This window comes from Anguilla anguilla, chromosome 18, assembly GCF_013347855.1.
Source record: "Anguilla anguilla isolate fAngAng1 chromosome 18, fAngAng1.pri, whole genome shotgun sequence".
Lineage (NCBI taxonomy): Eukaryota > Metazoa > Chordata > Actinopteri > Anguilliformes > Anguillidae > Anguilla > Anguilla anguilla.
Genome location: NC_049218.1, coordinates 29,249,718 through 29,263,871, shown reverse-complemented (window position 1 = coordinate 29,263,871; position 14,154 = coordinate 29,249,718). Strand labels below are relative to the sequence as shown.

Genomic DNA, 14,154 nt, shown 5'->3' with positions numbered 1-14,154 from the left:
AACTGTCCAAGATCCAAAGCACCCCCCGAAACCTCATCTGTGAAACATGTTGGTGGGGGTGTTACTGTTTGGGCATGTATGGCTGCTACAGCTACTGGCTCACTTGTCTTCATTGATGCTGTAACTGCTGATAGCAGCAGGAGAATGAACAGGGCAGGTGCTTGGGGTTTTTTCTTCATTATGGGGAGAAAACTTTGGTCCTCAACTGTAGAGGTCTCCCTTAGCCTACCAGGCCCTTTGCAATTACTGAACTCAACCAGTGCTCTCTGTCATCTTAATGATGCTCCAAACAGTTGGTTTTGGAAGCCTAAGGTTTGGTCCATATCTCTGACTGTTTTATTCATATTTCTCAGCCTTATAATGGCTTCCTTGACATCCATTGGTGCAACTCTGGTCCTTATGCTGACAAACACTAATAACAGACCCCAAATGCAATCAAAAGCATCAAAACAATCAAGACTAGATACAGAAAGCTCTCTTGAACTTGCAATAAAGAAGCAATTGAACACACCTGACTAATCAGAAACACCTGTGAAGTCATTTGTCCCCAACATTATGGCACCCTGAAATGGGTGCTATACATAAAAACTGCTGAAGGTTCTACATAGTGAAACCAAAATATAGAAAAATACCCTTTAGCAGAGAAGCAGAGAATGGGCAGCTTATCCACATGTGAATTGCTTGATTACAAATCTAAAATCACAGTACAGTTCAGAGAACATAGCCCAAACATTATGGATCTCATTACAGCATATAAATATAGATGTATATATAATTTTTCATACATATACGAGAAAGTTTGCAAACTTTATCTTTTATTTTACCTGGAGGTCAAAGAAGGTGCTGTATCTGCGGTATATGACGTGGGAGGAGGCGTCGGAGTACGTGACATTGATGAGGTACACCTGCGAAGAGAAAAGAGGCGGGAGAGCAGTTTACAACAAGCAGAAAAACCGTGAAAAAAATGCACAACCCCTCTGCATGTCTGAGTAATGCACAGGGTGCACTGAGAGAGTAATGCATGACCCCTTTGCATGTCTGAGTAATGCACAGTGTGCAGTAAGAGGATAATGCATGACCCCTCTGCATGTCTGAGTAATGCACAGTGTGCAGTGAGAGGATAATGCATCACCCCTCTGCATGTCTGGGTAATGCACAGGGTGCAGTAAGAGAATAATGCATGACCCCTCTGCATGTCTGAGTAATGCACAGGGTGCAGTAAGAGAATAATGCATCACCCCTCTGTATTTCTGAGTAATGCACAGGCTGCAGTAAGAGGATAATGCATGACCCCCCTGCATGTCTGTGTAATGCACAGGGTGCAGTGTGAGAATAATGCATGACCCCCCTGCATGTCTGGGTAATGCACAGGGTGCAGTAAGAGAATAATGCATCACCCCTCTGTATTTCTGAGTAATGCACAGGGTGCAGTGAGAGAGTTATGCATGACCCCTCTGCATGTCTGAGTAATGCACAGGGTGCAGTGAGAGAATAATGCATCACCCCTCTGCATGTCTGAGTAGTGCACAGGTTGCAGTGTGAGGATAATGCATGACCCCTCTGCATGTCTGAGTAATGCACAGGCTGCAGTGTGAGGATAATGCATGACCCCCCTGCATGTCTGAGTAATGCACAGGCTGCAGTGTGAGGATAATGCATGACCCGTCTGCATGTCTGAGTAATGCACAGGGTGCAGTGTGAGAATAATGCATCACCCCTCTGCATGTCTGAGTAATGCACAGGCTGCAGTAAGAGAATAATGCATCACCCCTCTGCATGTCTGAGTAATGCACAGGCTGCAGTAAGAGAATAATGCATCACCCCTCTGCATGTCTGAGTAATGCACAGGCTGCAGTAAGAGAAAATGCATCACCCCTCTGCATGTCTGAGTAATGCACAGGGTGCAGTGAGAGGATAATGCATGACCCCTCTGCATGTCTGAGCAATGCACAGGATGCAGAAATAACATGGGGAGCACAGGCCTGGTCCCCCACGGACCTCTGGAATACATAACCATGTGTTTGGCTTCAGGGCCTGTTAAAGCACACAGCACAGAGGTATACCACTGAGCGTTTCTCTTTGAATTAAAAAGTACAGAATCACACAAACACACCCAGCTTTCAGCACCATTACATAAAACAGTTTCACCGCTGAAAGGGTTATTCCAGCATGGCAATCGCTGGGGCATGGCACATGTTTTTAAAAAAGAGGCTCATGAAAACATGATGTTATTTTTCTTGATGTGGTTCACCTGCGTGATAATCAGCAGTTGTGCCTAATTACTGATTAGTGCAGCATTCCAAAAAGCTGAAAATACAGTCTGAATTTCCTCTGCAAACCCCCATAGCTCTACTCTGTAGCCAGAAACAAAATCTGATTAATTTTACCTCACATGCTTTGCTTAGCAATGTGCACACTGCATGCCCCAATTGTGCTGTTGTAAATGGTGGTGAAACAGCAAAGTGATCACTTTAAAACTAAGCCTGTGTTAAAGGGGCAGAGTCCTATTTCTGCTGAAGAAGTACCACTCAGTCTTTGGAGCGGTAGGACATTCTGACCCTAATGCAGAGGTTATCACATCACCACTGTTGCCACAACAGCAGGTTATTATCAAGAAACCCCATCTGTTGAATTTATTATAGGTTAAAGGGGTCTTAAAATAGACCCAGGTTAATGAGAACTTTGAAAGGCACAGCATAGACCATTCGGCTGTGATTGATGCTCTCCTATAAAAACACACAGCGCAACTGCAAAGCTGTGAACGTTAAGACTTATTCTGAGAAAAATCTTTTATTTCACCTTATCTGACAAAAGGAAAATGCTTTGCTAGATCTAGGTGTAAACTTTTATAAGGAGACAGAAGGACAGCCAGTCCTGGAGGGCCGCAGTGCCTGTAGGTTTAACTCCAGTCCTGGAGGGCCGCAATGCCTGCAGGTTTAACTCCAGTCCTGGAGGGCCGCAGTGCCTGCGGGTTTAACTCCAGTCCAGGAGGGCCACAGTGTCTACAGGGTTCTGTGGTGTTTTCAGCTGCGAGCAGCCAGCCTTGGCCATGGAAATGAGCTGCGAGATTTTCTGTAGCCAATGACTTAAGTAATTAATGAAAAATTTAAGTGCTGAAAAACACACCAAAAATCCGGAGGCACCAAAAACCTGGAGACCTCTAGGGCCTGAGTCTGGCTCGCCTGAATAGGTCCAACCCAATCCAGTTATTAAGTAGGTCAAAGATATTGCTGTACTGTAAGAACTTAGGCGTGGATCCAATCTCTTCACTTAATATCCTGAGTCCAAGCTACAGCACTGCTCTTCACACATAACAAACCAATTTGCTTTCAGTTCTAATTTTCATCAAAAAAAAAGAGCCAAGCCACAGTCCAGTTTGTGGTCAAATGTCGATCAAACCATGGTCGTTCGAGATATCTGACATAATTAGAGTTTTAAAGTTAGAACTACACAGCGCGGTTCTTACAAATACATGCACAGTTGTATTTTGCAACAAAATGCACGCGCTCAGCATAAATAATTTGTTGGCGTGATGTTGTTGCGGTCCGCCTCTCCCACGCATTTTGCCCTGTTCTTTGGCAGAGTTTGTTGTTTCAGTTCCAGGTAAGAAATGAGACTGAATATTACAGCACAGTTAAATATCACAAAGGCGTACCACCAAGGCCAAATCCATTCCACTGCAGCTAATAAAACACAGGCTGTGTGACCAAATGCTTTAAATTAAGGATTCCAGGACCTAAATTGCTCATAAAAAGCAAAGGTACACCAAGCAGGATTTTCCATTTCAATGTCTAATATTCTGTCCCACTTCCCTTGCATAAGTAGTAGACAGAATTTTTATTTCTTATTATTTTAATCTTTTGGGCTGCATGCAGAATGATTGAGATGATTTAAATATGAAATAACAGACAGCACAGAAAAGTGATTGCATCATTACACACCTGGATACAGCACTTTGCAGCTCACAAATACAAATTGTGTTGCTCAGAGACAACATAATTTCCCACGGATTAGAAATAAAAACCGCTGAGCTGAGATATATAAGGAGGAGGAGTTCTTTGCTGATACTCCTGGTTTCTCTGAAGATTAACGCTAAATGATAGCTTTCATATTAGTAATCTGGTTTAAGATTAAAATGTAGATGTAGAAAACAATGTATCTGTCATGCATAATTTGGGCCTTTGTCAGTATAGATTCATTGTAAATATCAGCTCACTTTTAGACACATACTCACCCCCAGTTTTTTTTTGTTACTTTTTCTCTAACATGGAATGTCAAATTTTTTTTAGGCCTACTCTATCTCTGTAACATCCTCTCTTTGTGGACTGGGGACAGTACAGACTACCGCATGTTACATTACATTACATTTATTTGGCAGACACTTTTATCCAAAGCGACGTACAAAAGTGCATTTCATGGTCATGGACAACCACAACACACAGGTTCAATAAAATACGATACTTATTCCATACAGCTATTTCTAGCCAAGAACACAGTTTAGTTCACACAGTGAACACTATTCTGACCTAACCTCTGCCAAGCCAATTAGGCAGAAGAATAAGCTACAATATTAGGACAAATACAAATTACCAAAAAGTCCTGGAATGGGGGTACATGTAACGAGTGTCATGAAAGGGGGGGGGGGGGGGTTAAAGTGAAATGATATACAGAGTGGTGGTAGTTAGTCCAGGTATAGTCTGGAGAGATGAGTCTTCAGACCATGGCGGAAGGTGGGTAGTGAGGGAAAGGTTCAAAGAGGGACAGGGAGTTCGTTCCACCACTGGGGAGCTAAGGTGGAGAAGCTCTGTGATCCCTTTACTCGGGTGGGAGGGGGTACAAGGTGCTCTGCTGCTGCAGAGCGGAGTGGTCGAGCAGGTGTATAGAAGTATGTACCCTACCCCTTTCTCCACTCCACTAGCTGGACGATGCACTCTGCACTCCACTAGCTGGACTGCACACTCTGCACTCCACTAGCTGGACTGTGCACTCTGCAGTCCACTAGCTGGACTGTGCACTCTGTCCTCCACTAGCTGGACTCTGCACTCTGCACTCCACTGGCTGGACTGTGCAATCTGTACTCCACTAGCTGGACTGCACACTCTGTACTCCACTAGCTGGACTGCGCATTCTGCACTCCACTAGCTGGACTGTGCACACTGCACTCCACCAACTGGACTGTGCAATCTGTACTCCACTAGCTGGACTGCACACTCTGCACTCCACTAGCTGGACTGTGCACACTGCACTCCATTAACTGGACTGTGCACTCTGATCTCCACTAGCTGGACTGTGCACTCTGCACTCCATTAGCTGGACTGCACACTCTGCACTCCACTAGCTGGACTGCACACTCTGTCCTCCACCAGCTGGACTGTGCACTCTGCACTCCACTGGCTGGACTGTGCACTCTGCACTCCACTAGCTGGACTGAGCACTCTGTCCTTCACTAGCTGGACAGTGCACTCTACACTCCACTAGCTGGACTGTGCACTCTGCACTCCACTAGCTGGACTGTGCACTCTGTCCTCCACTAGCTGGACTGTGCACTCTGCACTCCACTAGCTGGACTGCACACTCTACACTCCACTAGCTGGACTGTGCACTCTGCACTCCACTAGCTGGACTGTGCAATCTGTACTATACTAGCTGGCCTGCAAACTTTGTACTCCACTAGCTGGACTGTGCACTCTGTACTCCACTAGCTGGACTGCACACTCTGTACTCCACTAGCTGGACTGTGCACTCTGCTCTCCACTAACTGGACTGTGCACTCTGTACTCCATTAGATGGACTGTGCACTCTGCACTCCACTAACTGGACTGCACACTCTGTACTCCACTAGCTGGACTGCACACTCTGTTCTCCACTAGCTGGACTGCACACTCTGTACTCCACTAGCTGGACTGCACACTCTGTCCTCCACTAGCTGGACTGCACACTCTGTTCTCCACTAGCTGGACTGTGCACTCTGCACTCCACTAGCTGGACTGTGCACTCTGCACTCCACTAGCTGGACTGCGCACTCTGTACTCCACTAGCTGGACTGTGAACTCTGTTCTCCACTAGCTGAACTGCACACTCTGTACTCCACTAGCTGGACTGCGCACTCTGCACTCCACCAGCTGGACTGCACACTCTGTACTCCACTAGCTGGACTGTGCACTCTGTTCTCCACTAGCTGGACTGCGCACTCTGTACTCCACTAGCTGGACTGTGCACTCTGCACTCCACTAGCTGGACTGTGCAATCTGTACTCCACTAGCTGGACTGTGCACTCTGCACTCCACTAGCTGGACTGTGCACTCTGTTCTCCACTAGATTGACTGTGCAATCTGTACTCCACTAGCTGGACTGCGCACTCTGTACTCCACTAGCTGGACTGTGCACTCTGTACTCCACTAGCTGGACTGCACACTCTGTACTCCACTAGTTGGACTGTGCATCCTGTCCTCCACTAGCTGGACTGTGCAATCTGTACTCCACTAGCTGGACTGCACACTCTGTACTCCACTAACTGGACTGCACACTCTGTACTCAACTAGCTGGACTGTGCACTCTGTCCTCCACTAGCTGGACTGTGCATCCTGTCCTCCACTAGCTGGACTGTGCAATCTGTACTCCACTAGCTGGACTGCACACTCTGTACTCCACTAGCTGGACTGCACACTCTGTACTCAACTAGCTGGACTGTGCACTCTGTCCTCCACTAGCTGGACTGTGCAATCTGTACTCCACTAGCTGGACTGCACACTCTGTACTCCACTAGCTGGACTGCACACTCTGTACTCCACTAGCTGGATGAGTTGCTCTTAAGCAGACGCGTCATGCCCATTCAATCTGCGGGGGCACGTGCCCCACCAGATTTTTGATATCTGGATTTTTTTTATTTTTTTTATTACTATTATTTTTTATAATATGTAGTTATGATCATTTTATATTACGAGTCAAACGTATTCTTCTAATTATGTCATAGATCATACCTCAAAATGTCACACACCCACTTTCCCTATGGTATTGGTTTTTCCAAAAGTTGCAGGATGAAATCGGTTCGCAACAGCAGGTACGCACGCACACAGCACTCTGTTGCGCATCAGTGCTGGAGGAGATGTAGGCTACAGCTTAACGGTGTGTTGCTGAAGTAGTTAGTAGAGCATCAATCCCTTTTTCAAATGTGTGAAAATGAAATGCAATTAGTTATACACACTTAATTGCATTTGAGAAATATAGGCATAGTTTGCTTTGCAAGATAGTTGGCTAGTACCAGCTAATGTTAGTAGCCATCCCTCAATCCGGTTGTTTAGCCTTCTGGCTCGGTAGCTAGTCGTGACTTGTGATAGCATAGCATCCTATTTAATATTGGTAAAGGGGAGCTGTGTGAATCTTATGGCAGTGAGCTGATAGTTTTTACCACCACTATCACAGGTTATAGTTAGCAAAACATTGAATTCCATTTGATATCTCCAGGTCAAGATGCAGAGGAAAATCTCATAATTCTTTTAAAAAACAGCATAAATAATTGACATGAAAATCTCTAAATAAATATACAGTATTTACCCTGATATAAAGTGGGAGATTACTGAGCTACAAAAACTGATTTAGTGAAGTTTTAAATTAATCCCCCCAAAGTCTTTGAATATATAGGTCGAATTGCAGAAAATTGCGTCATTATTTCTTCTTATTTTCTGGGGAAGGACCACCATGCCACCCGCTCTAATTGTGCCCCCCCCCCCCCCCCCCCCAGAATTTTGGCTTGCATGACGCCCCTGCTCTTAAGCGACAAGGAAAGATAAACCCCAGCAGACTGAAACTCTTCCTCTCTGGATGACGCTACAGGACGCTGACTGCTTCCTTTCTGAATCCCCAAACGGAGTCAGCGCTGGAACAGCCAGAATTCAATTCCATGGGATTTATCAACGCACCGAAGGACTAGTCATTTGGCTGGACATTTCTGTGTAATACTGCGTTTTACATATACAGGGTACTGTAAGCATAAAAGCTGTGAATGAGGTAGGCTAAAATATCACACGCTCACACACAAAAGGCTCTATTCTCCATGGGAAAGAGCCAGGTTTCCAGCCCTTACTCATGTTTTTTTGATAATCCAGGCTTCCAGGCGTATTGCTCCAGTGCTGAAAGATCTGCTATTCAAACCTGACTCAGGATTTTGGAAACAGGAGGTTTGAGGATTAAGCTTTCAGAGTTACGGTAGCCTGAAGGCTCTGGCTGGCTAACCTCAATCTAGCCTTGAGTGGCCAAACAAATTCCAGAGTAATTCTTTAACTGCCAATCACTGGAAAACTCTAAAAACCACAAAAATGCACTCAAATAAAGACACTGATGAAATACAGTATCTCTGCTATTCAATGACAAACAAAAGACATATTGTAATCGAAGATCATATGAATATTTAAAACATGAGAACCAGTTTCCCATGGCATACTATTTTGTCCACATCCACAATATTAAGGACTCGCTTTATTCACTGTTATAATATATTTAATACATTAAAGGCTGTATTTTATCAATGAAAGGATTCAAGCCCAAAAATTTTTTTCAGTGACTGTTCTGCACATGATCCCTGCCACGTCCCCTCTCTCACACATGTTTCCTCCCCCAAGCACACAGACAGGAAGTGGGGCCTGACTGGCAGCACACAGACAGGAAGTGAGGTCTGACTGGCAGCTTTTTTCCTGGATGGAGATTTTTTTTTAAATTTGAAACTGCTGATTCAGCACTGGCTTCCTCCTGTAGCTCATTTGCTCCATCATGAACAATTAACGTCATTACTGAGAGACATTCCCAAGCCATTCACTCCAGCTGAAGACATGCCAACACCAAGAAACCCAGAAACCAATGCACATATGCTGTAAAAGAGCTTCATAACTCAAACTGGGAGTCCTTTCCAATCTTTCACACCGTAGAGCTTTACTAATTTACATTGTTTCCATCAACTATTGATTAATATTGAAGCCAGTATTAATCCATTTACAACTACAATGTACAGTTTAGTCATTCAGCCAGTGCGATTTACGAAAGTGAGGATCAAAGGACTGGACTACATAACAATTCTCAATCCTTTTTTCAATCTACACCCAATATTTGTGTTCCTTAACTGTGAGAACATTTTTCTAAAAGCACTACTTTTTTCATTATTGCATCTGGCACTTGACCATTGTTGGAAATGAACTGAAAAACTGTTAGGTCCAAAACAAAATATGCAGCATTCCCTTGCATTTCAGCTGAGGCCAAATCATGTTGCAATTAGATTCAGCACTCAGCTCTGCCTTGCATCAATTCTATCCTTTCCAGTGAGGAACAGTCATTAATAATGTCAACAATGCTTTGCCATTTTGTTCTTATATAGACCATGTTCAACTTATGTAAATATCCCAGTTTGTTTTTGTTTTTTTCTGGATAAGGGTGTCTGCTAAAAGCTTGTGTATAAGTTTAAATGCCTCTGTAGCAGTGTGTTGGTTTTGACATGCCACTCTTTGTATGTTTTTTTATGGATAATATCTTGACCAGACCTTGAAAAAAGATTTCATCTCACAGGGCCTACCGGTTAAACGAAGGTAAAATAAGAACTGAAACGAGGAGGTAGTTCCTGAGACGAAAATAAGATTTTGGACGATCGTTTTGGCAAAGTCAGTCAATCCCCGCAGAAGCACTTCATTTCTGTGGTGTTATTCCTGGCGGCCCCGGGGGCGGAAGAGCTCGCACATCAGGACAAGTCCTTTCAAGTCGAGCGCAGGGCCGTGCTGTACACGTCTGTTTCACAGAACGGGCCGAGCACGCGCGGTCTCGTCCGCCCGGAGAAGCTCAGCTGTCAGAGCACCACCGCTCCGTCCGAAGCCGTCTTCACCCATGCAAGAAACACCCGACAACAGCCCCTGCATCAAACAGGCGGATTCTAAAGAAATCATTGTAATACCAAGACCTTTAGTCTGTTCTTGCTAAAAACTCTACATTAACAGGTTTGTTCTTCTTTTTGGGGTCTTTTTGATGTATTTTTTTGTTTTAGTTTTATGTTTTTGATTGATGCGGACAGATTTTGTGCACGATGAAGCATATTTTATATATTTATTTTGAAGTTTCTGATGACCTGCTTGCTTTTCAGTGGCTGGTATTGTGGCATCCAGGGGCTTTGTGGTCTAAAGAAAGAAAATTCAATTCAGGTAACAGCAAAACAGGATGTGCAGTGATGTCATGCCTCCAGAAGTTGGATGCCTACCTGAGTGTCCCTATACACGCCATTGCACGCTGGTCACATGACACATCTGCATATGAAATATCCCTCATTGCGCACAAGCATAGACTAACACTGGAATAATATCAAAAAGACCCCTGAAAGTGAACTATCCCTTTAAACAAACCGGCCTCGTCTCCCCCGTATCCAGAGGGACCGGGCAGACTTCACGATGACATCACTGGGGCGGACGTGAGCGCCAGGCCCACCTCGCCGACTCGCCCGTCCCTGGAGCCCGGCTGCCTTTCCCGGCTGCGCGGCCGAGCCGGTAAGAGAACGCCGGCCCGGCAAACAGAGCCCTCCCCTTCAACCTCCCGTAAAAGCTCCAATTAAAGCCTTCGGCGTTACGGCCCTCTCCGGGGCCCGGTCAGAAACGGGAGCGTTCCGCAGGGGGCCCGCCGGCGGAAAGGTGGACGGGCCGTGCGGGACCCCGACCCGCTCGCAGAGTTACGAGGCCGACGGCGGAACCGGGCGGCTCATTAGCACTTCCGCCAAAGCTGCCGCCGCCAGGAGCCGAAGCCTCCCTGTCAGGCGCACTGAGCTTCAGGGCCAGGTAAAGCACGCATACGGGAATAATCTGGGCTTAATGAGCACAGTTCATTTCACTGACCACAAGGAGGGGGGGGCGGAGGGGGGGGGGATCTTTCTTTTGGGACTGCACGTCTTCTATTCCAGCGCTCAGTCTGTTAAAGGGTACATTGTTTGTCTGCAGTGTGTTCTCCGTGGCTGCGAGTTGGACTCACCAGTGCGACCGTTAGAGCTGTGTTTGCAAAGGCAAAGGATTCTGGCTCCGCTTCTCCACTAAGCACTTCCAGCTGTTTTTCTAATGGCGAGTCACAACTAATGAAATTCGACTATTGCACAGGCACGGGAGAGAGGGAGAAGACTCTCTCACTTTTATCTGGGAACAGAGAAGAAGGGGGGTGGGTGCTGACAGAGCAGCTATCGGACACTTTTGGGTGTTTTCACTTTTAAAATCATGACTGGGGTTCAAATGGAGTTTTCAGTTACTTATTCATTGGGAGAGGCAACTGAACGATTTGAGCTCTGCAAAGCTGGGCTTGATTGAAAATGTCCTGGACAGCCTCTAATCAGCTTTCCATTGCTTCATACGAGAAATCTTCCCATGGACAGGAAAAATCAATGCCATTGCACAGGTTATCAGTCAAAGTCACCATCTACCAAGTATTTGAAACAATACTGATAAGATTGACAGGGAACAAAGATTAATCCTGCAATTCATCAGCAAAAGGTCACAGAAAGAGGGATGGTATACGCAGCAGAGTCAAACACATTTGCTTTTTCTAAGTATTCGAGTCTTGCAGTACCAATCACCAGACAAGTGTGCAGTGCTATTACAAGACATTACATCTGAGACAGTTATAGCCATAGCATGTTGTGAGAACATGAAATTGCATAAACACAATTTTTCCATCTTAGGGTTACATTGCACCATCCAACAGGAGAAAATGTGAATTAATTGGAACAGAGCCATTATGACTTATAAAGCATCAGATCAGGATTATTGGGGTTGGATCCTGGTTGGGAGGTGGGCTACGGACATCCCAGTGATGTGAATCCAATAATAAATACTACATATATACATACATACTTACAAACATACAGACACACATTAGCTCAGACACACACGCGCACACGCACAGGCACAAACACACACGCACGCGCGCGCACACACACACAAACACACACGCACATGCATAAACACACACACACACACACACGTTCTTCTTGTAAACAGAGCTCTGTACCCCTGCTGGTGTTTACAGGATCAGTTGAGCAGTGGGGCACATGACCTATAGTTGGTATATTTAATTTGCTGCCTGTCTTCATTACTGCCCACTTCCTCCTTACCAGAGCACAGCCGGTCACACAGCCTGCCCGCCAGGATCTGCTCTCTGTCGTTCTCTACACGGACTTGAACGTTATGTATTACTTACGTCTAATCTTACAATGTAGCGACAGAAGAAAAAACCAACTCAAGGCAAGGGCACACCAGATCCCATATAAGTGGCGCTGAATGAGCATTACGCACTAACAAGGCATGCAGATGATGGAAAAACGCGCATAACAGAATAAAAAAAGTATTGCATGTTTTGTACTAAATGGTCCTTTACCCTATTACACATACACAGAGAATATTTGTGGCCTATATGTGGCGTGCAAATCCAGGCAAACACTGTAGACTTCACCTTGGAAGACATCGAGCCAGTATACTTAATGGCGTTAAGTCCATTTTTGAACATGACACCTTATGGCAAGGCAACACGGTTTTACTGCTACGTGCAGAGGTAACAACCCTCTCCACAATCTTTGGTCTGGATGTGACACTGTACTCACATAATGCTTAGAGGGATTCCGTCTCTTCTCCACATCCACAACTTTTACATCTTGTACTGTCCGGAACTGCATCGTGAACATGAGAAAGTAGGGGGGAAAATGTCCAGAGCTGTACTCTACGAAAGCGATCCGATTCCCGTTAATGTGCCTTCGTCTTGTAAAAGGAATCCACCTGAGATTCTCTCTCATCTAAGAGACCATTCGGTTTGCGTTTACCTCGTTAATTTTACAGCGCGTTGCTAGTTATATAATGAACTGTTACAGGCTATTTCTAGTCAGTTAGATTTGTAATTCAGCTGTTCAAACATGTCGTCTTTCGGGTAGGCTATAGCATCCATCCAGTCACATATTCAAGTGTTGATCTTCAGCGACATCAAAATAATGGTCACGTATGAAGATTGTATCACCTTGACTTGAGGATCTTTGTTTAAATCCTTCAGTATGTTTCGGTTAAAGAGATAAAGCCGATCGTATTTATCAACACCTGGAGCCGATCTGCATAGAAACGTCTTGAAATAGGCTACTGAAGGGGATTCTGTCGATAGGATAGCCTTGTCGAGCGATATTCCAGTCTGGGTTGAATATTCCTGCACAGGGAATGGAACTGTGTTGGGTTTCGGTGGAGGCGGTATCCCCCTCCCAGTACGAACGGGCTGTCCTTCGGGGCGGGTTGTCTTCTGTCTTATAATTTAAAGAGGCGGGGGCTGTGAACCCCGCTTTTCTTAAATTGGAGAAAAGGGACTTTGAAAGACCGCAGAAGGATCGAATCCGTGTTGGCCACCTGAACTTCAAGAGCAGTTGCGGTTTATTTATCTAGACATTAGTGTGTTATGCAGTAGCCTATTATGAATGCGTATTCTACCAGTCTTTAGTCTTAGGCTCTTCAGTGAAAATAAGCATCTCAACAGGACGGTGATCATGCTTGGCCATGTGCATAGCATAGCCTACGTCTGCAGTGCCTCCCCCACCCCAAAAAAGTGTTCCATTCCACAATCTTAACAGCAGTATTATTATCGAGTCGCTGTCTTTGCCTGTAACCACAATGAAAACCAGCCCGGCCTCCCACTTGGCGCAACTGTTTTTGAACAGCACTTGGATTTCAAACACTTAGTGGCGGGTTTGACAATACTATTAGCAGGACAAAAGCAAGGAAGTCTGTTACTCCAATACCACCACAGATTAAAATGTGACAGTTGTCTGTTGTGTGTAGGCTATTGTCTTTTGCAAAATATTGAAATATTGGAAGATTTTAACTAAGTCTATTTTTAACTCTATAATCTATAAACGTATTGTTAAAACTCCATATCGTATAATCTATAAACTAATTGTTAAAACTCCATATCGTATATTTCTTTAAGCTACAGGCATGCCTCACTTATTCTAAAGCGGAAAGCACAGCGAGTCAACAACCAAAAACATTTTAGGAAACAATGGGGCCAATCCAACTACGTAAATAGCGGTGACAACCATCGCCGACGACGTTGAAAGTCAGTGCACATCTGTTGGTGAGTCACCGGGCAATCTGGCCAAATGAGAACATACTAAACAGT

At 45.0% G+C, this 14,154-nt stretch overlaps 1 protein-coding gene across 4 annotated transcripts in view; it reads right to left on the bottom strand.

The window, feature by feature from the left end:
• LOC118218025 (SH3 and PX domain-containing protein 2A-like) overlaps positions 1-13,401 on the bottom strand; it is a 109,233-nt gene extending 95,832 nt beyond the window's left edge. For all 4 annotated transcript variants that reach the window (XM_035400352.1, XM_035400355.1, XM_035400354.1 and 1 more), the window contains exons 1-2: positions 12,605-13,401; positions 825-905 (exon numbers count right to left, since the gene is read on the bottom strand). In XM_035400352.1, the coding sequence (XP_035256243.1) occupies positions 825-905; positions 12,605-12,793 (270 nt within the window). In that variant the 5' untranslated portion in view covers positions 12,794-13,401. The remainder of the gene's footprint in view (positions 1-824; positions 906-12,604) is intronic.
• Positions 13,402-14,154: the final 753 nt, after the last annotated feature.